We start from the raw sequence: 25,975 nt of genomic DNA on the forward strand, positions 1-25,975 counted from the left end.
ACCCTCTGATTGGAAGACAGCAGGGTATGGGGCGCCTACTTCCGGTCGTCCCTGATATGTAATCAGTATGTAACACATACGAGAAGTGTTAGCTACAATGTAACCATTTTGAATAATTCTTGCGGATGTTTTGGAAATCAGTGAACTTGAGTAGTCAACACCCCAAACACCTGTCATCCGTCATAATTCGTAGGTTTGGACATGGTGCCCCAACAACACACATGAGTAAATTGTCACTTGAGTTATAACTTGTTTACTTTGCACAATATCTTACTAGAACGCCAGTAATAATAAAATAAAGTAATCTTGGGTAGCATAAAAAAAAGAAAAGTGTTGTCTGCATATTTCACTGTCATTGATTATTATTTTGAAATGTTGGACAAAAGAAAAAGCACAGAAACATGACAATATTAAAGATGAGGGTTAAACAAATTGATGGTACTCTGTTACACCTTGGTCTATTTGCATAGGAAGTTGCCAGCTCTTTTGCACCATTATGTGATCACATTTCTCTTGTGGTGATGAGGGCAACAAATTACATTTTCGCTCAGTGGTCTTTAGACAATCAAAGGTATCCAATTTGATCAAAGGTCCATTGATAGAATGGGAGGGGGGAAAGCTTGTTGATTTCACACTGATGATGTCCTTGGAACTAGGCAAAGACCATTAGCTAACATATTTTTGAAAGTATCTCTTGCCCTGCTGACTACTTCACATCAAACATTTTAAAAAGATAACCCATTATTAATTTGCTCAACCCATAATAGAACATCACTTGCATCTTTACAATTGACATTTAACTTTTCTTGGAGTCATACCAATCTCAAAGAAAACATTTATTTGAACAGTGCATTTTGAACAGTATATACAAAATATCTATGTATTTGAACAGTATATAAAAACCCAAAATAATTTGTGCAAATGTGTAGAGGGTTCAATGATTGGGTCTACACATATTTTCTGTCAAACCAAAAATGACGAGAGCTCAGAAAATCATTAACTGGTAATTTCACTATTTGCCCTTGCGGCGGACGCAGCGTCTGGTGAAGGCCTTCTCATCCCACTTGTCGGGGGGCAGCATATGAGGTCCATTATGGACACACAGGATGGTCATCTCATCTGCATACTGGAGGTTCTGAAGGAGCTGGAGAAACACACACATTAATCCACAACACACACACTAGTAAGTCACCACCTCTGCAGTGTGACACTTACCTTGGGTGTGATGAAGAAGTACTGCGAGGTCGTCTCCTTGCAGGCTGTCCGTACAACAATGTCAAAGACTCTCCTCTCATTGACTGGGTCCATACCCTGGGTAGAATGGGAAGAAATAAAGCCTGTGTGAATACAGTCTGGATGTGCAAGTGATTTTACCACTCTTAAGCGGGCAGCACCTGGTTGATCTCGTCCACCACTCGGAAGGGGCAGCGGTTGAGCTCTTGCAGGGCCATGAGGTAGAGCATTGTGGAGACACTGCGCTCCCCTCCACTCTGGTGGTGTGCTGTGAGCTCGTGGAGCTGCGTGCTGCTACGGAACTTCACCCGGATACGGATCCCGTATTTATCATACTCCTCCTGCAGGGGGCAGACACCAGTCACAGACAGACCTACTTTTAGTGTTGTCACAATACCAGATTTTCCTTGGCAAAATGGAAAACAAAGCAGACTAAACTCTTTGGTCCTTCAAAAAAAAATACTAATGTAAAATATTGTGTGCTATAGCTTGGAAAAGAAAAGTGATTCTGGGTGACAACATAAGGCTGTTTGTTTCCAACATTAGGACTGTTTTCCTCAGGAAATTCAATCCACTTCATGTTGTTCCTTTGCCACGAAACCTCGGAGTATCGCGATAATGGTATGGTGACAACCCTATATGACTGCTACTACAGCTCCCACAAACATCTAAGAAGACGAACACTCTGGCACCCCTTAGTCCAGAGATAGAGGGTACAATGCATGTGCACGGTGTGTGTTTGGCGTGCCCAACCTCGTTCTCTGAATGCAGGTCCACCTCCCCGGCACACTGCATGGAGCGGAAGAAATCACTGAACTTGTCATTGATCTGCTCTACCAGTTGCTTCAGAGGATTCAGCCAGCGCTCCTTTGCCTGTCAACAGAGAGAAGTCTTTAGGAGGGAAACATCTCTGTAGAAGACACACTTGGGGTGTAATCATTAGTCCAAACAATTGCAAAAACTGAAAGGTTTAAAACAGGAGTTTCTATTGGATAAATTCAGGTCCTTCCCCGCTTCGTTCCATTTGCTTCCCTTTAAGAAACATTTTGCAATAAAAATCGGCTTAATGAATTTGAACATGCACTTTGGCGCACTAGCAAACAGATTTGATAGATTTACTGTGCATTTTCAGAAGTACATTTTGCACCATTTTCTTAAAGCATTGAAATGACAGATTTGGCACAGACTGATTCACTGGACTAATCCGTAATTAAAGTACCTCTGATATGTTCTGTCTGTAGGTGTTCAGGGCATTGCTCTTCTCATCCAGCTCTTTCTCCAGGTTCTTGATCTCCTGCTCTCTCCTGTTGTACTCATCCACCACCTGGGGAAGAGGGTGGTTGTCACATGGTGAGGCAGAATCAATACGTGCACGCACACGTTTTGAGGAGCCTTCCAACTTACATTCTCACTGAGGCCAGTGAAGCACTCTGCCCTGGACCTCTCCTCATTCAACATGGCGTCTATCTCATCCATAGTGTCGGGCAGTTGGCTGAAGGCCTACAGAACACAAATGAAGAAAAACACAAATTAATGAATGGATTAATTAATGCACTAAAACTGTAGAATGAATGGATGACTCAGTGTTGAGTTGTGCTGTACTATACTGACCGTGTGTAGGTCTGGGGGTACAGCACTCTCCCCAGGGTCCATGTTACAGATCTCCCTGGCCCTCCTCATCAGGCCCTTACACATCTCCAACAGACGGGCCTTACGCTGCTCCAGCATGGCACACGCTTGCTGAGAGAGGAGAAGAGGGGATGAAGAGGAAACGCAATCCGCGCGAACATGATGAGTACAGATTACAATTTACTGTGTGTGAAATTGTATGAGTGTGTGCGCGCGAGCGTGACCTCCTGACCTCTAGGACCCTGAGCTCGGCCGAGCCGTCCCTGCAGTCAGTCTCCAGCTTGGTCTTCTCTGCAGTCATGCCCACGGTCTCTAGAGCCATGTACACCTTCTCCATACTCAACTTAGCCCTCAGCTAGAGACGGAGGGAAAAGAGAGAGAATGATAGAGACTTAAGGCAGTCAGTATACACCATATACACCACCCAGGTTCTGTGTATCTGGAGCCTTCAGCATCAACCCCTGTGACTGTGTACCTTCATGTGGGCCATGAACTCAGCCACGATGGCCACCTTCTGGGAGTTGACTGCTGAGATTTGGGCCTTGGTCTCCTCCTCAGCCTTTTGTAAGTCAATGCCCCCCTGCTCCATCTGCCGAAGACTACACACACACAAAGGAGGAAATGGTGTGTGAGAGATACGAGAACTATAACAGCGTACCACGTGTAACCAGGCCAGCCCAGGACCTCCACATCCGGCTTCTTCACCTGCGGGATCGTCTGAGACAAGCCAACCGGACAGCTGATGAAACTGGGAGTATTTGTCTGTAGTAAAGCCCTTTTTGGGGGAAAAAAACTCATCCTGATTGGCTGGGCCTGGCTCCCAAGTGGGAGGGCCTATGCCCTCCCAGGCCCACCCATGGCTGCGCACCTGCCCAGTCATGTGAAATCCATAGATTAGGGCCCAATATATTTAGTATATTAAACATTCTTTTTTCGCATACTCAAACAACCTATTTAGGTATGGTATGGGTATTTGGACAAGGCCTGTGTGTGTGCCACCCACCTGTCCTGCTTGGTACTGATCTTCTGTTCCAACTGTCTCTTTTTGCCCTTCATCTCTGAGAGCACCTTCTTCTGGGCCCGTAGCTCATTGTCACGGCGATCCAGCTTGGCAGTACGTTCCTGCATGGTGCTCATCTGGACATCGATGGCCTGCTTGCTCTTTTCAGCCGTCTAGGCATAGCCAAAGGTCACACTTAATTTTCAAGCTGTAGTGCTATATCAGTGCTTTGCTAAACATCTGGTTATTACTACAACATTACTGCAGGTTATGCATGTCAACTTACATCATTGTGTGTATGAGTGTCTGATCTAAATGTGTATTACTATGTCATATCTAAGGTGTTAAGTAAAACTCTTGGAAAGTTCCTCTCCGGTGTAAAACGCCAAGTGTAGTTTACTGCTAGTGTAAATGTGTCGCTTCAAATTCATTTGTTATTGGCAACTTTTTTCTCCCCGTGGGGTAGGGGCCTGTGGTGAATGATTGACAGGTGTCCCTGGCCTCACCCTGATCTGCTCCTCCAGCTGGCGTTTCTCCTCGGCGTCCACAGCCATGGTGAGGTACTGGGAGGGACGCACGGCAGAGTTACTGGTGCTGGTCTTGCCCGAGTAAAAGGACTTCTTCAGGGAGTACTTCTCCTCAGCTGTGTAGAGCACCTTCAGGTAGGGCTCCTCAATCACCTGAGAGAGACAAATGGTCGAAGGACTAGAGTTTGGATCAGCTTACTTTCGATTCCAGTCTGTTCAGAAATCAAATAAGCTATGAAAGTGAAGTAATTTGTTGACATGACTTAGCATCCTCCCAGACACTCTAGAGTATGGAACATACCGTCTTGATCATGGTTTTGGTTTGGTCTGTTCCCACAGGAACATCGTGCACCTTGTACTGGTTGCAGAGGTAGCTCATAACCTCTTCTGGAGCGTCGAAGAGCTCCCGCAGGTACGCAAAGAACCCAAAACGCCTACAGACAGGAAAAGAAGACAAAAATGCATCTTACACATTCATTACAGCTGAAAGGGTTAGGTGTAGGGTTGATACATTTACAATCCATCTTGGGACAGTATGAGAGGACTACTCACTTCAGGGACTCTATGGGTCTGGAGGGGGCGCGGGTGGCGCAGGATTCCTCAGGAGCAAAGACTGAATTCACCCTCAGGTTCTGGCTGTCACGCACCTGAGGACAAATCCATCATCAGAACTTACTCATGCACTTATTACCTTAATTAGAGCCTATAACTAGGGCCCGGTTAGGTGGGTCACATAGTAAAAACTCAGGGTCCTATTTCATTGCATACAGAGCATTGTGACATTGTTGTATTGGCAGTTGAATTTCTTTTTCCATTCTTTATCTGCAGGTCCTCCTCACCTCCATCATAAACTTCTCCATGTCCTCCCTCTTCTGGAAGACGAAGGCTCGCAGGTCGTTGAATGGAATGTGGTTCTCGACGTACTTGGCATGGTCAGGGTTGCGGACACTAATCTGAAAGAGCAGAATGTTTCAAAGAAAGGCTACATATGGGCTTTCAAATTATGTTTATATATCAGCCATACATACTGTTCTTTGAACCAAGTAGTCTTTTCATTGAAATGAGAAAAAAAAAAAAAAAAAAAGAGGGAAAGGAATATAGCACCACAGTGGAGGTGTCATAATACCCTTAAAACCTTGCGGTCAAATGGGGAAATGGTTCCAATCGTTTTCCCACCATACATTTCTCACGTAGGGAATTTTAGGAACACTTCAAATAAGGGCTGTGCTTCGTGCAGGCTTACCCTGGCGTGATGTTTTGATGACCATGTAAATCTCTCGGACAAGGCTCTATTTATTCTGATTCGAAAATGCTAATTAGCATCAAAGTAGACATCACGCAAGACTACAAACCCCTGCAAGCTCTTGCACATCATCTCTAGCTGACACCTTTGCTAACAGGTAGTGTCAATTTAAAAAACTTGCACAAGACACTTCACAGAATAGTCAATTGAACGAAATTTAGCAAGTTTATTAATTACTACATTTAGCTAACAGATACTTAATCCAGAGATTCTTATCGTTGCCTCGATTTGGCAGTCTTGTCCAGCTCATCATGGTATTTGTAGTTCTTTATGATAGCCACATTAGCATTTCATTTTTTGGGGGGGTAAATACAGGCAAATATATTGATAAAAGTCACCTTGTCCTACAGAGATTTACACAGTTATCAAAACATCACACCAGGGTAAGCATACAAGAAACACAGCCCTTATTTTAAGTGTTTCTAAAATCCCCTATGGGAAAAATGAATGGTGGAAAAAACGATTGAAACCATTTCCTTGTTTGACTACTAGGTTTTATGGGTATTATGACTCATATTGTGGTACTCTATTGTGGCCCATTTTAGGATATTGGGGTGTAGAATGAAACGTTAGTTGTGAACATATTAAAGAACACTTCAATGTAGGTCTCCACGCTACAGCAAACAAAGAAAAGTAGGAGGGGTGCTTGACAATGACACTTCAAAGTATATGGACAGGGCTAGGTCCATATAGGCCTTGACTACTAATCCTTATAGTGTGCCCTCACCACTAGCATCATAGGTTCATAGACGTTGCCACTGAAGATGTGTTTGTTCTGCCTTAGCCACTGGACAGCAGCATAGGTGTCCTTGGAGCGCCCTCTCAGCTTCTCCTCCTTGATTTTCATCATGTCATCCAGACTCCTCAGCCTGTTCTTCAACACTACAGGAAACAAGCAGAGTGGTCACATACACATGGTTAGCAGATGTTATTGCGAGTGTAGCGAAATGTGTGTGCTTCTAGTTCTGACAGTGCAACATTATCTAACAGTTTCACAACAAATACACACAAATCTAAGTAAAGGAACGGAACAAGAATATATAAATATATGGATGAGCAATGTCATTATCAGTGGCGTAGTCTAAGATGCAATAGATAGTATAGAATACAGTATATACACATATGAGATGGGTAATGCAAGATATGTAAACATTAAAGTGGCATTATTAAAGCGGCCAGTGATTTTCAAGTCTGTATGTAGGCAGCAGCCTCTCTGTGCTAGTGATGGCTGTTTAACAGTCTGATGGCCTTGAGATAGAAGCTGTTTTTCCAGTCTCTCGGTCCCAGCTTTGATGCACCTGTACTGTCCTTGCCTTCTGGATGGTAGCGAGGTGAACAGGCAGTGGCTCGGGTGATAGTTGTCCTTGATTCTCCTTTTGGCTTTCCTGTGACATCGGGTGCTGTAGGTGTCCTAGAGGGCAGGTAGATTGCCCCTGGTGATTTGTTGTGCAGACCGCACCACCCTCTGGAGAGCCCTGCGGTTGTGGGCAGTGCAGTTGCCATACCAGCCGGTGATACAGCCCGACAGGATGCTCTCAATTGTGCATCTGTAAAAGTTTGTGAGGGTTTTAGGTAACAGGCCAAATTTCTTCAGCCTCCTGAGGTTGAAGAGACGCTGTTGCGCATTCTTCACCACACTGTCTGTGTGGGTGGACCATTTCAGTTTGTCAGTGATATGTACGCAGAGGAACTTAAACTTTCCACCTTCTCCACTGCTGTCCCGTCGATGTGGATAGGGGGGGTACTCCCTCTGCTGTTTCCTGAAGTCCACAATCATCTCCTTAGTTTTTTGTCAAGCACCCCTCCTTTGTTTTTTTTATGTTGAGTAAGAGGTTCTTTTCCTGACACCACACTCCGAGAGCCCTCACCTCCTCCCTGTAGGCTGTCTCATCGTTGTTGGTAATTAGGCTACTGTTGTGTCGTCTGCATACTTGATGATTGAGTTGGAGGCGTGCATGGCTACACAGTCATGGGTGAACAGGGAGTACAGGAGGGGGCTGAGCACGCACCCTTGTGGGGCCCCAGTGTTGAGGATCAGCGAAGTGGAGATGTTGTTTCCTACCTTCACCACCTGGGGGCAGCCCGTCAGGAAGTCCAGGACCCAATTGCACAGGGCGGGGTTGAGATCGAGGGCCTCAAGCTTGATGAGCTTGGAGGGTACTATGGTGTTGAATGCTGAGCTATAGTCAATGAACAGCATTCTTACATAGGTATTCCTCTTGTCCAGATGGGATAGGGCAGTGTGATGGCGATTGCATCGTCTGTGGACCTATTGGGGCGGTATGCAAATTGAAGTGGGTCTAGGGTGACAGGTAAGGTGGAGGTGATATGATCATTGACTAGTCTCTCAAAGCACTTCATGATGACAGAAGTGAGTGCTACGGGGCGATAGTCATTTAGTTCAGTTACCTTTGCATTCTTGGGTACAGGAACAATGGTGGCCATCTTGAAGCATGTGGGGACAGTAGACTGGGATAGGGAGAGATTGAATATGTCGGTAAACACACCAGCCAGCTGGTCTGCGCATGCTCTGAGGACGCGGCTAGGAATGCCGTCTGGGCCGGCAGCCTTGCGAGGGTTAACACGTTTAAATGTCTTACTCACGTCGGCCACGGAGAAGGAGAGCCCACAGTCCTTGGTAGCTGGCCGAGTCGGTGGCACTGTTATCCTCAAAGCGGGCAAAAAACCTGTTTAGCTTGTCTGGCAGCAAGACGCCGGTGTCCGCGACGTGGCTGGTTTTCCTTTTGTAGTCCGTGATTGTCTGTAAACCCTGCCACATACGTCTCGTGTCTGAGCTGTTGAATTGCGACTCCACTTTGTCTCGATATTGACGTTTTGCCTGTTTGATTGGTCAAATGGTATGTGTAACACTTCACCATGGTTAAAATGGTGCAGTGAGCCACTGTGCCAAGTCAGTTTTAGACCCAGGACTCCCCAGACCCTGTGTGTGTGTCTCTTACGTCTACACTCTCCGTTCAAGTTGTCCTTCTCCCTGCGCAGGTCGGCCTTTTCTCCCTCCATCTTGGCTTTCTCATCCTGGATGCGCCTCAGCTCCGCATTTACCGCATCGATCCGCGGCGTCACGTCTGATTGGTCGCCTATGTTGGCCAGCTCCTCCCTCAGGTCATCAATCATGCGCCGGGTGTTGCTGATTCGCTTCTGCCGGTCCGCCGCCTCCGTCTGCTTCAGGCTGAAGGCCTGCTTGATGTCCTCAATCTAGAGGGATAGGGGAGGATCAAACGTTTCATTTCATTTTTTAACATTATTTTTCCATTGGTATCAAGAGAGTATCAAAATAAGGCAGAAATGTATATAGAAAATAAAACTGTGCCAGACCTCTCTGTGCTTCCGGTCTAGGTGGTCCTGTTTCTGTTTACACTTCTGAGAGGCCTCCCTGATGCTGACCGTCTGGAACACAACAAGGATGCATCATCACCAGTCTATGGGCTACACAACACAGTGGTTCCCAAATGTCTTTGCAGTATCACCCACCAAGTAAATATAACCCATGCGTTCCCCAGGGCCCAGTCTCAAAAGGCATAAGCTGCGACCCTGCGACCCCCAAGCTACAAAGTCCAGGGAGCCTGTCTCTGACCTTGTCCTTCATCTGGTTCTCGATGGGCCTCAGCTGACTGTCAATGTGCTGGATCTTCTTTAGCATGGGGGCCTGGGACTCCCTCACGGTTTTCAGCTGCTTCTTGGCGTCCTCCCTCGCCTTCTTCACCCCCTCCAGCTCCTTACGGGCCGTCTCATACTCCTGGAGATGACAGAGAGGGTTGACAAAGAGATTGTTAACATATGAAGGCTCACATAACACACTGACATCTGCATTTTGTTTCTAAATGGAGGAGTATCTACCCATGTCCAAGCTCTTTTAACAAGCTATGAATGACTACAGGGTTGTATTCATAAGTGCACACCATAGCAAAATGTTTTGCAACAAACCGTTTCCGCCACGTTGTAGAGCACAGGTGTTAAACTCATTCCACAGAGGGCCGAGTGTCTGCAGGTTTTCGCTCCTCCCTTGTACACTAATTAGTAAGGAACTCCCCTCACCTGGTTGTCTAGGGCTTAATTGAAAGGAAAAAACTAAAACCTGCAGACACTAGGCCCTTCATGGAATGGGTTTGATACCCCTGTTGTAGAGTGAATAAACTGTTTACGTTGGTGTGCACTAATAAATATGACCCAGGTGTCACATGATCTCTATGACCACTCACCACCCAGGGTTTCTTCTTCTCCAGCATCTTGATGTTGTCCAGGTGTCTCTTCTTCTCATAGTAGCGCTCCACGTCGTGCTTGTTCCGTTCATTCCTCTGCTTGAACTTCTCCAGGGCGCTGCCCTTCTCCTTGCACACATTCTACCAAACAAAACAGTGTACCTTAGAACTCACTCTCCCTGAGCCACCAACACTGCAGCAAAAGCCTCTTTATAAAAGAAAAAAAACTAAGAATCTTAATTTATCCAGAGCTAGAACTAAAAGTGTGCTCACCTCCAGTTCCCTCTCTTTGGTGCGGAAGGTCTTGAGCTCGCAGTGGAAGTCGTACATCTCTGGAGGTCCCACTGACTTCTCTGTGGCCTCTAGCAGCTCAATCTTGGTCATCTTGGCAAACTCACCCACCTTCTCCTGCAAAGTCACAGGGCAGGGGGCAAACAGTGGTCAGAGAATTTGAAGTACAAGTATGACATTAGCGGATCGATTAAGAAAAAAGGAAAGGATTAATGAAATACAAAGAAATAAATGAGTATGGCAGACAACCTCCAAGTTTTCACTCACCTGTGGCAGGAACTGGCAGAGGTTGCTCACTTGGATCTGTAGAGCCTTCACCTCCTCCTCCACAGTCTTCTGGCTGGAGTGTTTCCCATTAAGCATCCACATCGACTGGTTATTCTCCACATGGATCTCTCTATTGATCACCAGGTTCCCCTTGGCCTTGTACCTGAAAACACAGGTAGGGTTCCCTAAATGTTATTATACAAAGACCTAGGGAATCAGTGTTGGTATTTCTGATTAATCTAAAACAAACTTACAGTACAATCTCAACAGATCCTTTGTTGCACCCACGCTTCACGTACAGCCCAACCTAGTCAGAATATATCCAAAGTTAAAAAATTCTGTACAATAAAATACAAAACACAAACTAAAGATACAAGTGCCATTATTGCAATAATGAAAGATCATGCAAAGGAAAGTTTCATGCTCTTGACAACATATCCTAGGAGTAGCTAGCTAGGACACTTGTTTATTATTGTATAATGTTTTTACCCCTTTTTCTCCCCAATTTCGTGATATCCAAATTGGTAGTTAGAGTCTTGTCCCATCGCTGCAACTCCCGTATGGACTCGGGAGAGGCGAAGGTCGAGAGCCATGCGTCCGCCGAAACACGATCCTGCCAAGCCGCACTGCTTCTTGACACACTGCTCGCTTAACTCGGAAGCCAGCCACACCAATGTGTTGGAAGAAACAATGTACAACTGGCGACCGTGTCAGCGTGCATGCTCCCGGCCCGCCACAGGAGTCGCTAGAGCGCGATGGGACAAGGACATCCCGGCCGGCCAAACCCTCCCCTAACCCGGTCGACGCTGGGCCAATAGTGCGACGCCTCATGGGTCTCCCGGTCGCGGCCGGCTGCGACACAGCCCGGGATCGAACCCGGATCTGTAGTGATGCCTCAAGCACTGCAGTGCCTTAGACCGCTGCGTCACTCAGGAGGCCACTAGGACACTTGTTAATTAATAGCCAACTACCTTGTCCCCTCTGCCCAGGATGGCAGTCTTTCCTGCCAGACCCAGACATATGGCACAGACAATACTGGACTTGCCAGTTCCATTGGCCCCCACAATCATGTTCAGGTTTGGTCCAGGGTAAACTATGGAGTGGTCGTAGGTTCTGTGGGATAAAGAGGGGAGAATGTCAGCTTAACTTCAGTGCAGCAACTTTAGTAGCCAATGTTAGCACATTCAGTTAGCTAGTAGGACTGACTCCATTTAGTTGACTGGTCGATTGTTTGGTCGATAGGCTGATTCGCGCCTGTCTCAGTGGACTAATCCATTGGAGGAGGCCACTGGGATGGCACAGTCCATCACTAAGACATGTGATACTGAAATTGTATATGGTTATATTACGTAAAAATAAAATGATGCAACACGAATCAATCAAATATTATTTTATAACAAATAAGCTTTCTCCCACGTTGAATACGGTCGCTGTAGAATTGGCGCCTTTCCCTATATTGCTATGTACATAATAGCAAAGTTAACAGCATATTGGGATTAAGAACAATGCAGCGGAGGCAGCGACGAGGAGAGGAAACCAACTTAATTAGGTCTATATTCATTAGCCAAACTGTTAAAATGTGCCTGGCTTTATAAATCATCCATATACAGTACAAGTCAAAAGTTGACACCTACTCATTCAAGGGTTTTTCTTTATTTTCTACATTGTAAAATAATAGTGAAGACATCAAAACTATGAAGTAACAAATGGAATCATGTAGTAACCACAAACAAACAAAAGTGTTAAACAAATCAAAATATATTTTATATATGAGATTCTTCAAAGTAGCCACCCTTTGCCTTGATGACAGCTTTGCACACTCTTGGCATTCTCTCAATCAGCTTCATGAGGTAGTCAACCTGGAATTCATTTCAATTAACAGGTGTGCCTTCTTAAAAGTTAATTTGTGGAATTCCTTTCCTTCTTAATGCGTTTGAGCCAATCAGTTGTTGTGACAAGGTAGGGGCGGTAAACAGAAGATAGTCCTATTATGGCAAGAACAGCTCAAATAAGCAAAGAGAAACGACAGTCCATCATTACTTTAAGACATGAAGGTCAGTCAATCCGGAATATTTTCTTCAAGTGCAGTCGTAAAAACCATCAAGCACTATGATGAAACTGGCTCTCATGAGGACCGCCACAGGAAAGAAAGGCCCAGAGTTACCTCTGCTGCAGAGGATACGTTCATTAGAGTTAACAGCCTCAGAAATTGCAGCCCAAATAAATATTTCACAGAGTTCAAGTAACAGACAACTGTTCAGATGAGACTGTGTGAATCAAGCCTTCATGGTCAAATTGCTGCAAAGAAACCAATACTAAAGGACACCAATAAGAAGAAGAGACCTGCTTGGGCCAAGAAACACAAGCAATGGACATTAGACCGGTGGAAATGTGTCCTTTGAACCGAAAATATCAAATATAGACTCCAGACCAAACCGCCGTGTCTTTGTGTTATGGTGTGGAGGTGCTTTGCTGGTGATGCGGTCTGTGATTTAATTAGAATAAGGCACACTTAACCAGCATGGCTACCACTGTATTCTTCAGCGATACGCCATCCCATCTGGTTTGGGCTTAGTGGGACTATAATTTGTTTTTTAACAGGACAATGACCCAACACACCTCCAGGCTGTGTAAGGGCTATTTTACCAAGAAGGGGAGTGATGGAGTCCTGCATCAGATGACCTGGCCTCCACAATCCCCCGACCTCAACCCAATTGAGATGAGTCGGACAGCAGAGTGAAGGAAAAGCAGCCAACAAGTGCTCAGCATATGTGGGAACTCCTTCAAGACTGTTGGAAAAGCATTTGAGGTGAAGCTGGCTGAAAGAATGCCAAGCGTGTGCAAAGCTGTCATCAAGGCAAAGGGTGGCTATTTGAAGAATCTCAAATATAAAATGAATTTTGATTTGTTTAACACTTTTTTGGTTACTACATGATTCCATATGTGTTATTTCATAGTTGATGTCTTCACTATTATTCTACAACGTAGAAAATAGTAAAAATAAAGAAAAACCCTTGAATGAGTAGGTGTCCAAACATTTGATTGGTACCAATTTATATACACTGCTCAAAAAAATAAAGGGAACACTAAAATAACACATCCTAGATCTGAATGAATTAAATAATCTTATTAAATACTTTTTTCTTTACATAGTTGAATGTGCCGACAACAAAATCACACAAAAAGTATCAATGGAAATCAAATGTATCAACCCATGGAGGTCTGGATTTGGAGTCACCCTCAAACCTAAAGTGGAAAACCACACTACAGGCTGATCCAACTTTGATGTAATGTCCTTAAAACAAGTCAAAATGAGGCTCATTAGTGTGTGTGGCCTCCACGTGCCTGTATGACCTCCCTACAACGCCTGGGCATGCTCCTGATGAGGTGGCGGATGGTCTCCTGAGGGATCTCCTCCCAGACCTGGACTAAAGCATCCGCCAACTCCTGGACAGTCTGTGGTGCAACGTGGCGTTAGTGGATGGAGCGAGACATGATGTCCCAGATGTGCTCAATTGGATTCAGGTCTGGGGAACAGGCGGGCCAGTCCATAGCATCAATGCCTTCCTCTTGCAGGAACTGCTGACACACTCCAGCCACATGAGGCCTAGCATTGTCTTGCATTAGGAGGAACCCAGGGCCAACCGCACCAGCATATGGTCTCACAAGGGGTCTGAGGATCTCATCTCGGTACCTAATGGCAGTCAGGCTACCTCTGGCGAGCACATGGAGGGCTGTGCGGCCCCCCAAAGAAATGCCACCCCACACCATGACTGACCCATCGCCAAACCGGTCATGCTGGAGGATGTTGCAGGCAGCAGAACGTTCTCCACGGCGTCTCCAGACTCTGTCACGTGCTCAGTGTGAACCTGCTTTCATCTGTGAAGAGCACAGGGCGCCAGTGGCGAATTTGCCAATCTTGGTGTTCTCTGGCAAATGCCAAACGTCCTGCACGGTGTTGGGCTGTAAGCACAACCCCCACCTGTGGACGTCGGGCCCTCATACCACCCTCATGGAGTCTGTTTCTGACCGTTTGAGCAGACACATGCACATTTGTGGCCTGCTGGAGGTCATTTTGCAGGGCTCTGGCAGTGCTCCTCCTGCTCCTCCTTGCACAAAGGCGGAGGTAGCAGTTGCTGGGTTGTTGCCCTCCTACGGCCTCCTCCACGTCTCCTGATGTACTGGCCTGTCTCCTGGTAGCGCCTCCATGCTCTGGACACTACGCTGACAGACACAGCAAACCTTCTTGCCACAGCTCGCATTGATGTGCCATCCTGGATGAGTTGCACTACCTGAGCCACTTGTGTGGGTTGTAGACGCCGTCTCATGCTACCACTAGAGTGAAAGCACCGCCAGCATTCAAAAGTGACCAAAACATCAGCCAGGAAGCATAGGAACTGAGAAGTGGTCTGTGGTCACCACCTGCAAAACCAGTCCTTTATTGGGGGTGTCTTGCTAATTGCCTATAATTTCCACCTGTTGTCTATTCCATTTGCACAACAGCATGTTAAATTTATTGTCAATCAGTGTTGCTTCCTAAGTGGACAGTTTGATTTCACAGAAGTGTGATTGACTTGGAGTTACATTGTGTTGTTTAAGTGTTCCCTTTATTTTTTTGAGCAGTGTATATATATATATATTATTTTTTGTCTGGGACAGCCCTATTAGCTAGCCTTGGCTACAATACAACAACCTCTGTTGGACACATGCAAATTCAGCAACATGTAGCTACCTAGCTAGATGGTTACAAGACTTGGTCACAGATTAATTATAATCTTTGACGCAGTTGTCCATGTCCAAGCAGGTGTCTCTGCAAAAGAGTAACATCTCGCACAGCTAGCTAGCTAGTCTGATTAATCAGGCTGCAATACAGAATTTATTGGTTTATACAGCCTGAAACTAATGCCTGCAACATCGTGTAAATGTTCCATACAAGTCTGAATGTTAAATAAAATTACATTTACAAACTTACTCTACCGATTTGTCCTTCAGCTGCTCGAAATTTGATTTGAAACAAAACATCCAAAGGAAACTATTGTTTACCCGACTTTAGAGATCCAGTAGTTCTGCACAGAGGTAAAGTTAAGATTTATATTGGATATTCGAGTGCTATAGACGTCCCAGGGATCCCAGATAGCACAGACCTAAATTGCAGTGACATCAGGTTTGTGGTGTCAGTCTTCCGTTTACACAGTCACATAGCTAATAAAAATAAATAAAAAACTATTTTAAAAAGTGAGAATATGCATAGGTCTGAAGCCGAAAAATGAAATTCTCGAGCACCACCATGCCTATTCCACCCATGCTCTACCAAGATTTTCCAGCAAACAGCTTTGACCTACTACAGTAGCTATGTTGGTATTGTACTTCTAACTATGTGTAGGCAGGTTGCTTAGGATTCAAACCCTTCTCAAACAGCCTAATTCATACTCTTCAGAGGGATAATGGACTTTACACAGTGTCCTGCTATTAAAATAATGTTTACTGGTATATACACACTACATGGCCAAAGGTATGTGGACACCCCTTGACTGGCCTGCACAGAGCCCTGACCTCAACCCTATCTAACGCCTTTGGGATGAATTGGAACGTTGACTGCGAGCCAGGCCTAAGTGACCGACCTCACTAATGCTTGTGGCTGAATAGAAGCAAGTCCAAGCAGCAATGTTCCAACATCTAATGGAAAGCCTTCCAAGAAGAGTGGAGGCTGTTATAGCATGATTTTGGAATGAAATGTCCGACAAGCAGGTGTCCACATACACTACATGTCCAAAAGTATACACACACAGTGCCTTCAGAAAGTATTCACATATTCCTTTTCCCACATTTTGTTGTGTTACAGCCTGAATTTAAAATGGATTAAATTGAGATTTAGTGTCACTGGCCTACACGCAATACCCCATAATGTCAAAGTGGAATTGTTTTTAATTAATTAAAAAGCATGAATGTCTTCAGTTAATAAGTATTCAACCCCTTTGTTACGGCAAGCCTAAATAAGTACAGGAATAAAAATGTGCTTAACAAGTTACATAAATGTGTGTGCAATAATAGTGTTTAACATGATTTTTGAATGACTACCTTATCTCTGTCCCACAAACATACAATTTATCTGTAAGGTCCCTCCGTCGAGCAGTGAATTTCAAACACAGATTCAACCACAAAGACCAGGAAGGTTTTCCAATGCCCCATTTCTCTCTCCATAAGCCACTGAATCTCCTAACGTGACCAATAGCCCCTCAAAGGAATTACAATATACAAACAGTTACTTGATTAGCCCTCCTGTAGCTCAGTTGGTAGAGCATGGCGCTTGTAACGCCAGGATTGTGGGTTCGATTCCCACAGGGGGCCAGTATGAAAAATGTATGCACTCACTAAGTCGCTCTGGATAAGAGCGTCTGCTAAATGACTAAAATGTAAGAACTTGAACGTTATCCAGTTAGCATCTCTTGCGTTCGCAAATTCACTCTGGCCATCTACTCAGATGAATATGACTGGGGTCAGTAAACGTAGGCACAAAAAAGTAATATTCACGAACGCTCTAGATAACGTGTAGCCCTGCTAGGGCGGGTACAATTGTCAGAGTGAGGTGTTCTCTCATTTGTGTCTGGAAGTAGCTAGCTAGCCAACTTTTGCCAGTTAGCTTGGGTGCTTGGTTGGGACAAGGGTGCATTGGCAGGCAAGCTGCAGAAGGACCAGTAGGCTAGAATTCCCCATCGTTTATCAGTGCAATTTTGATGGCCAACAAGCTGCAAAAGTTTGAGAGGGTTTATCCAATGGTCCTTCGTTAGATTTTATTATATCATCTTTCTCTGGCTAGCATAAGTTGTTTATCTTGTTGATGTGCATAACTGAGGGAGAGAGCCTACCTTTTCATGGTTGTTTGATCAATAGGACTAAAGTTCCTAAATGTAAGAGGACTCCCCTGGTATTGACATATCTGCAGAAATCCAGTGAGGTGTATTTTGTGGCTTTTGGCGAATGCGTTCTAATGATCTAAAGTTGCGCTGTTGCAACTGCCTGTAAACACACAGTCCACGACAATCTGAATGATGTCAGGCCTGTGTGGCAAATGGCTTGTTTGCATAAAGGCCTAATGCAGCTCTGATTGGCTATGGTGCACTGATCTGTGTAAACTCCGGTCCAGGACAATACATATGTTTTTATTAGGTTTCATTTATGGCAGTGTCTATTAATTGGCCAAACGCACGGCTGCTTTCCCACTATATTGCTATAGAATTTTCACAAATGCCGTAGTATACATCATTACCAAACATTATTACACTTTAAAAAGCGAGCGCTTAGATATGGTCATTTTCATAAATTGTTAGATTCTTCCTGGGGGTGTATGTTCACAGATTTTAATAAGATTCCATGTTGCTAAAATGCTGTCAGTTCCACTTTAAAGTTACCTGAGGTAAACCTTCAAGATTTACGCGGGTAAATCTAATTGTTAACAATAGCGAAACTGGCATTGTGACGCAGAACAATTTGCTGGGAATACCGTGCTCAATAGAACTAATAAGGCCTGTTTTTTCGCGATTACTTCAAAACTACGGCAAGCAGTTGGGACATATGGTAACATTATGAAACTGGGCTCCATGGCGAATGCAATGAACTAGTTATCAGAAAAAAGCCTTGTTAAAAATGTAATGTGTCCAGCCTACTCTAGTCTCCTTTTAATCAGACGTCTAGAATTTGAGCTAGGTAGGCGCAACAAATACTCGATTTCAAATTAAATTGCTAACGACCCTGTTAAAATCCGGTATATGGTTCTCAGTAACGGACGGCTGACGGAATAGTGTTCTACCTCCAAGTTGATTTGCGAATTGATCTAAATTGGTGGTGTCATATCGGTTTAGATATGATGGTAACGTTAGAGATTTGAATTCGACAACACTATCGAGTCAAACAGGTTGTAACTATCTTCAGACCTATTTTCCGTTTTTTTTTAAAGAGCTGTAACATGGAAATATGGCCGTGTCGGAACCCAGCCTAACCCTGTAACGTTAAAGGTGTATAGTAATTTAACCGTTTGGGGGGAAATTATGATTCGCCAATATGAAAGATACGTCCCTGATGTTTACAAAACCGTACCGCAAGCGATGCGTGTTAACGACGCGTTTAATTAGAGCAAGCGTAGGGGCTCTACGACTCCCGCGGCCAGAAGATACTATCGTCAATTGGCGCTAAAGGTAACATTCGTTAGGCAGCGTCTATGAATGAGGGTACTCACTATCTAACGTTAGATAAATCACGTCGTCATGGTTAGCTAGCTTTTTGTTAGCTAGCTAGCGTGTTTGCAAACAGTTCACAGGTGAGTTGACTTACAGGAAGTTTTGCATTGTGATGCGAAGTATGGATCCTTCGACAAATCCAGTCACCTGGCCATCTCCAACGGTACCGGAGGACGAACCTGCTCCATTATTTGAAGGTTGTGTGTTCGTTACGTTACTTATTCGTTTTCTTTTGCCCGCAGAAGCCATGATGGTGACTTGAAACTTCGAAGATGTGCTAGCAAGCTTTCAGTGTAATTTGCGCGCTCAGTATGGACGATTGTCGATTGATGATTGGACAAGGTGGGTCACGTGTAACGTTGTTCACCAACAAAACAACATGCAGCTCATGTCCACTAGGTGGCAGTAACGCCCTGTTTCATGCCTACAGCAAAGACAGTTCGTTATGGTGATTAAGTATCTATCAGCCAGAGAGTGGCAGTCAGAATACAGTAAGAGGTGCACCAATACCAAATATAAAATACTAGCTATAGTTCTAGACCTCTAAAAGTGAAGACAAAGGCATAAGACAAAAGCAGGCTTGGTTATTGCTGATAAGATTAAGACAAGGATGCGCATGTTGAATAAGCATCCCTCTTTATTTCATCATTAATCTAATGCATATTCATTTGAATACAACACAGCCTCTATTGCTGGGAAAATGTTGACTGACTAGTACCAGTTTCTCTACAAAGAGCAAGTATAGTTGTGTACAGTGATATAATTTGATTGAAAATGCAGAATCTCTTTTTGTTTGACCTCTGTGTTTATATTTACATTTACGCCATTTAGCAGACGCTCTTATCCAGAGTGACTTACAAATTGGTGCAATCACCTTATAGCCAGTGGGATAACCACTTTACAATGGTTTTATTTTTTTATTTTTTGGGGGGGGTAGAAGGATTACTTTATCCTATCCCAGGTATTCCTTAAAGAGGTGGGGTTTCAAATGTATATGTGCAAAACGATTCGGTGCTATCAGTACAATGGAAAATAAAATGTAAAAATATGTACAATTTTGTCCATATGTGCAACATAGTTTTGATGCATGCATCTTATTCAGCACTCTTCCTGTCCTCTGCTCCTTCACTCAATGTCATTTGAGTTTCCAGGGGAATGGGTTGTTTTGACTTCAATATCTGTGGACGAAAAATAAAATGAGCCATGAGTTGAAAGATTGCACAAAGCAAAACAATTAAACACAATCCATGTTTGTAGAGGTTGTATAACGTTAATAGGGCAACAGATACCTGGGCACGGTCCACTTTCAAACACAATGTCATCGATGGCTATATCACTCCTTATTGAGGAACCCCTGATGGCCTCAAAAACAATCTAGAACAATAGGAGAAAAAGGACAACAAATGATGCTCAGTAAAAAAAAGTATTTAGCCTGAACACGTGAATAAGACTGGGTGCTTTAATTCTTCAAATCATTGCCTGAATATATTTTTGTAATTTGGGGGTGGGGTACAGAGGAGGAAAGGGATTATGGGAAGTTAAGTTTTTCAGCAATTGCCTGATGCTGTTGGTCACTCTGGTATTCCACAGTTGCTCTCAGCCAGGTGATGCTCTGCTCTCCAGTCCTTTCCATCCTTGCTCAAATGGACACTAAGCTCACCTGTGCCTGAGCCGTACATCTGGTAGAAGAAACGTAGGCACTGAGGACCCCTGGACCCCCTCAGAGGACTGGAGAGTAACCGGGCATTCTGACCAGGCAGCATGTTAGACGCCTTAATGTGCATGTAGTACCCTGACAGAGTTTCACAGGGTCAAACTCCAACTATCACAGTATAACATGGAAACAGACTACAATGATGTCACAATTACACTTTTTAAGGAATGTTACAGGGCATTGGATACTCACCGACTCCTGTGGTGGCTCGGTGTAAGAGGTGGGAGTAGGCCCTCTCACCAGTACCCAGTCACTCTTATCACCTGTTATGAGAATTATTTAACAAACTATTTCAGTGTCTCTGTGCGTCTCCCAAAATCAAGAAACGGACAGAGTCCCGATCTGCATAGTCAGAGATGTTTATTCATTGAGAATTCTGCCACAAAATGGTCGTACAATATTTTTATACGCACACGTCATATGAAAATCCCTCCCCTCTGTAGGCAGGCTGTAGTTTTCCACTTTATAATTGCTCTCCTGACCATCAGTTCACACACACACTTTCTTATCATAGCCTACTCCCTGCATTCCTCAGTTATCGCCGTTCTCACAATATTCTGCACCATGTTTAACAGTTCTCCTTCTTCGCCGTCCGGTCTAACTCCTACTCACATTGCTAAATAGTAACACAATGTCATAATCTTTACTGGTCCTACACTCACACATTACCAGGTAGTAGATTCTAAAACATCTCACACAGTTTTGGAGTATAATAATTAGTCACTACTAAGAAAGTACTAATCACTTAAAACAAGAACATTTCACAACTATATTTAAGGGTGGAACATTTAGTCATTACCTTTAACCTGTATATATTTTAATTTTTATATCATCACCCTCCTTGTCCTGAATATACCCACAGTGACCCATCTCAAAGTTACAGTGCCCAGGGACAGACAGGAGTAAACCTGCAGATGGACACCCTATAAATTACTCTATAGGGGCAATGTGTCTATCACAGACACAGAACTCCCAGAGATCCTGTGGGCATCAGTGATCAGTGAGGGTGAAGTTACCTGCTGTAAGATCACAGTCCCCGAGGCTCACACTGATGTCATCCAGAGCAACTGAACCACAGACCCAGAAGTTTGTACATGTGCTGACAAACACCACCTGGGCAGAGTGGGTGACGTCTTCAACAACATACATTCTCAGAGGATATGGCTTCTGGACAATGTAACTGCATAATGCATTTGCAGACAGTCACACCAATTTAATTAACTGTGATAGGGTATTGTTTAGATTTTGAACAAATCATCCATGTTTTAACAGAGCAAAAGCAGTTTACAAAGAAAAACCATAGAATAGTATCTCTGACTACTGACTTCGGCATCCTATTTCATTGTATGTGAAAAGTATGAAACCTTTTCCTCTAACTGCTGCTGCTTACAAAGCTGGAGTCAAGCCAAAGGACTGAGAATAAAAAATACAATGTCAAAGATATGAACTATGTAAGGCTGAACAAACTTCAAAGCCCCCAACACAAGGGTTTCAGTTACATATAAAACATTATAGGCAGGTGTCATGACTTGCCCTCATGGGAGATGGTAACTCGTTAAACAACTTATTCCGTGGTGCCCCAAATTCCTAATTAATTAATCGTTACATGACAATTAAACATAGTTAGGGGATTCGATAAATAACAGTCATACGACATATTGGAGCCCCCGTGCGAAGAATCTAAGATAGAACGAGGCCTTACTGTTGAAATCAGTCTATATGAATTGTGCAGCACATTACATTATACACCAGTAGAGCCGTAGGCAGGATTTGTTGAGGTATGTGTGTTTTCATTTGAACAAGATACTAGAGGTTGCCTCCGGTGTTGTATATCTGACGAAAAGTCAGTGTGTAGAGTGAATTACTGAACGCTACCAGCCAGGACATATTGGGCCGGCCGATTTAGGTATTCTATAATCCCGTTGGCCCAAACGGGTACTATTTCTGTCACGCGTCTCAGGAGCGAGTTAACTCGGTCAGTATTAATTTCTAGAGCGAGGACATAGGGCCAGTAATGATAAAAATGTTGATAGATATATTCGTTGACCGGGCCGGAGTTATTATCTATCTGCCTATCGCGCTTCGGGTAGCGTGGGTAAACCACAGGCGTATCTCTTATGTTACCGCGCATTCCGGTAATGTAGTGCTAGCAAAGAGAATGCCGAATGTGAGACGTCACTAGTAAACCCCTTCCCGTAGTGTATGGGATCCTGTTGTGTGCTTAAACAAGTATAAGATTAGTTGTGCACTAGACGCTAAGCTAACAAAGGGAGAGCAGCCATTTTGTTTTTCTTGTGTCACGTTGAAATCCCCGTCTTGGGCGACGGAAGTCCCGCCCCTCTGTACTCCCGTTCGAGTTCAGCTTTCTGCAATCAGTGACCCCTAGTGGTGAACAATCGCAAGCCATTTTTGGAAAACAAATTGTTCTATGTGAGGGCAAAACGTGTTCTTATAGTGTGTAACTACGCGCTACATTTATGATATCCAGCAAATCTCAACTGATTGGATATCATTGTCTCATTCAATTTAATAAATTAAATTGCCGAATATACCTTTTCAGGTTGATCATTTGGATAAGATCCACATTGATTTGGTTCAACAAAGGAGACAATTTTAAACGTTTTCATATTAACCTAGATAAAGCAACGCTTTCAGGTTATTTAAAGTTTAATTCCCAGATAGCCTATAGATGTATGATTAATCATTATCATTGATTAATCAATTCAATTTGCTTTTGCAAGCTCATTGGAGCCAACCCCCACAGTACTGAACCAGTATTAACGGAAGTCCCGCCTTCACGGGAATCCCAAGTGGCTTCAGCCTTAGGGATAACTGACCCTGGTGGTAAACGTACGCTGACATTTTAACTACTGGTTACATTTATAATAATCCAGCCAATCTCAATTGACTGGATATCATTGTCTCATTCAATTTAATAAACTAAACTTTTCCATATTAACTTAGATAAAGCAACACTTTCAGGTTAATTAAAGTTTAATTCCCAGAAAGCATATACAGGTATGATTAATCATTATCATTGATTAATCAACTCAATTTCCTTTTGGAAATTCATTCACGTCCAACTCCCACATTACTGATGCAGTAGTGATGGTTCATTAACATCTATAAATAGATTTAAATCGTTTTTGCGGCTTCCAACAACTCAAAACCCAAAAAATTAATTTAAAAAACGTTTTTTATTTTTTTATGTGCAAGCTATCAGAGGGGGTGGTCCCCACTCCCCTGCTAATTAGTGAACCCTCACCCATAAAAGGATTGATCGCTGACCTCCGCAGCGATTCCAACCCTAACTATGCCATTTGCGGAAAAACAGCAGAAATTGCGACAAACGCGCTCCAAAATCAACCATCGGGCGCAGGCCTTGTAAAGGTTCTCTCCAGTTTAGCCCTGATGTATCGCCATCAGAGATTGGCATCGGTCCAATACCACAGTGCACAGCTAAAGCACGAGCAAGAAATGGTTGATATGAAGAGACAGGTGGAGAGAACCGGGAAACTAATGACAAAAGCAGATTAGGAAAACATTCTGTTAACCAAGGAACTGCGTTTGAAAACGGAACAATTAAAAGTAATTGCAAAAACTTATGACGACGAGCACAAACTCTTCAACAAAATCGTCTTCTACAGGAACAAAATCGTCTTCTACAGGAACAACTGGATTTAGCCAAAAGTAAATACGACAAAGTCCACACCGAACTAGATAAATCTGACGAGTTATCTACAAACAGGAGCGTGCAATTTGATAACATACATGCAGTTTTGATGAACGTTACCCAAAGCAATAATGTTCTAGTCCAAATGCTGCACACCAAAGACGATCAGTTAATGAACACAATGGCCAAGTTGGATGAGAAATCAGCGAAACTCATTAAAGTCGCTGACCAAATGAATGATGTGAGAATTCAGGTGATGGAAATATTGATTTCTAAGCAAGTGGAGGAAATCCCATCACTGAATTTCTCACTCCGTACTCAAGACCTCTACCTGCAAACCATGTCAGATAAGTATGAGGCCGAACGGAGCAAGTGCGATACTCACCTGTCTGAAATAAGTACGCCCAAGTGGACTCTGCCATGCAGCAGAATACCACCCTTAGGTACCTTTTGGAGGAATTCCAGAACAGTCACGCGCTACAGCATGACTACCCAGTCAAGCAACCAAGCTTGCAACCGGAGCTCAGTACACAAAGGAATGAAGACGAGAGAAGGTTTCAGACTTTGCCTCTCGCAGATGGCCGTGTGTTTTGGGTCATTGTCATGCTGGAATACCCATCCACAACCCATTTTCAATGCCCTGGCTGAGGGAAGGAGGTTCTCACCCAAGATTTGATGGTACATGGGCCCCGTCCATCGTCCCTTTGATGCGGTGAAGTTGTCCTGTCCCCTTAGCAGAAAAACACCCCCAAAGCATAATGTTTCCACCTCCATGTTTGACGGTGGGGATGGTGTTCTTGGGGTCATAGGCAGCATTCCTCCTCCTCCAAACACGGCTAGTTGAGTTGATGCCAAAGAGCTTGATTTTGGTCTCATCTGACCACAACACTTTCACCCAGTTCTCCTCTGAATCATTCAGATGTTCAATGGCAAACTTCAGACGGGCCTGTATATGTGCTTTCTTGAGCAGGGGGACCTTGCGATTTCAGTCCTTCATGACGTAGTGTGTTACCAATTGTTATCTTGGTGACTATGGTCCCAGCTGCTTTGAGATCATTGACAAGATCCTCCCGTGTAGTTCTGGGCTGATTCCTCACCGTTCTCATGATCATTGCAACTACACGAGGTGAGATCTTGCATGGAGCCCCAGGCCGAGGCAGATTGACAGTTATTTTGTGTTTCTTCCATTTGCGAATAATCACACCAACTGTTGTCACCTTCTCACCAAGCTGCTTGGCGATGGTCTTGTAGCCCATTCCAGCCTTGTGTAGGTCTACAATCTTGTCCCTGACATCCTTGGAGAGCTCTTTGGTCTTGGCCATGGTGGAGAGTTTGGAATCTGATTGATTGATTGCTTCTGTGGACAGTTGTCTTTTATACAGGTAACAAGCTGAGATTAGGAGCACTCCCTTTAAGAGTGTGCTCCTAATCTCAGCTCGTTACCTGTATAAAAGACACCTGGGAGCCAGAAACCTTTCTGATTGAGAGGGGGTCAAATACTTATTTCCCTCATTAAAATGCAAATCAATTTATAACATTTTTGACATGCGTTTTTCTGGATTTTTGTTGTTGTTATTCTGTCTCTCACTGTTCAAATAAATCTACCATTAAAATTATAGACTGATCATTTCTTTGTCAGTGGGCAAACGTACAAAATCAGCAGGGGATCAAATACTTTTTTCCCTCACTGTATTACCATTCAAACATATGTTTCTGCCGAACATGTATCCCACCTTCATTACCTACTTGGGTCCTACAGCCCACGTTGGTTTGACAATCTCAGAACTCAGAGAGCTTGCGAGCACAGCTTTTGAGGCATCAAAAGTGCGCAGCGCTAAGAGCCCTGACATCTCGATTTTGGAGTTTGAACAGGAGCACTGACTC

At 44.0% G+C, this 25,975-nt stretch overlaps 1 protein-coding gene and 1 non-coding gene across 2 annotated transcripts; one reads left to right on the plus strand and one right to left on the minus strand.

Moving 5' to 3' along the window:
• Positions 1-818: 818 nt before the first annotated feature.
• On the minus strand, positions 819-19,024 carry LOC121582525 (structural maintenance of chromosomes protein 5). The gene is made up of 24 exons (XM_041898389.2): positions 18,799-19,024; positions 11,442-11,583; positions 10,725-10,777; positions 10,471-10,633; positions 10,186-10,320; positions 9,913-10,053; positions 9,288-9,449; positions 9,029-9,100; positions 8,653-8,908; positions 6,420-6,574; positions 5,229-5,342; positions 4,942-5,036; positions 4,691-4,823; positions 4,369-4,542; positions 3,866-4,035; positions 3,338-3,461; positions 3,095-3,217; positions 2,845-2,973; positions 2,638-2,733; positions 2,453-2,557; positions 1,987-2,106; positions 1,395-1,574; positions 1,216-1,311; positions 819-1,144 (listed from the first exon to the last, which is right to left on the minus strand). The coding sequence occupies exons 1-24, from the start codon at positions 18,951-18,953 to the stop codon at positions 1,013-1,015; spliced, it is 3,225 nt and encodes a 1,074-aa protein (XP_041754323.1). The 5' UTR covers positions 18,954-19,024; the 3' UTR covers positions 819-1,012.
• Positions 16,744-16,818, plus strand: trnat-ugu. Its single transcript has one exon. It is a non-coding gene; the product is annotated as a tRNA-Thr (tRNA).
• Positions 19,025-25,975: the final 6,951 nt, after the last annotated feature.

The sequence above is a fragment of the Coregonus clupeaformis genome, unplaced genomic scaffold, assembly GCF_020615455.1.
Source record: "Coregonus clupeaformis isolate EN_2021a unplaced genomic scaffold, ASM2061545v1 scaf0448, whole genome shotgun sequence".
Taxonomy (NCBI): Eukaryota; Metazoa; Chordata; class Actinopteri; order Salmoniformes; family Salmonidae; genus Coregonus; species Coregonus clupeaformis.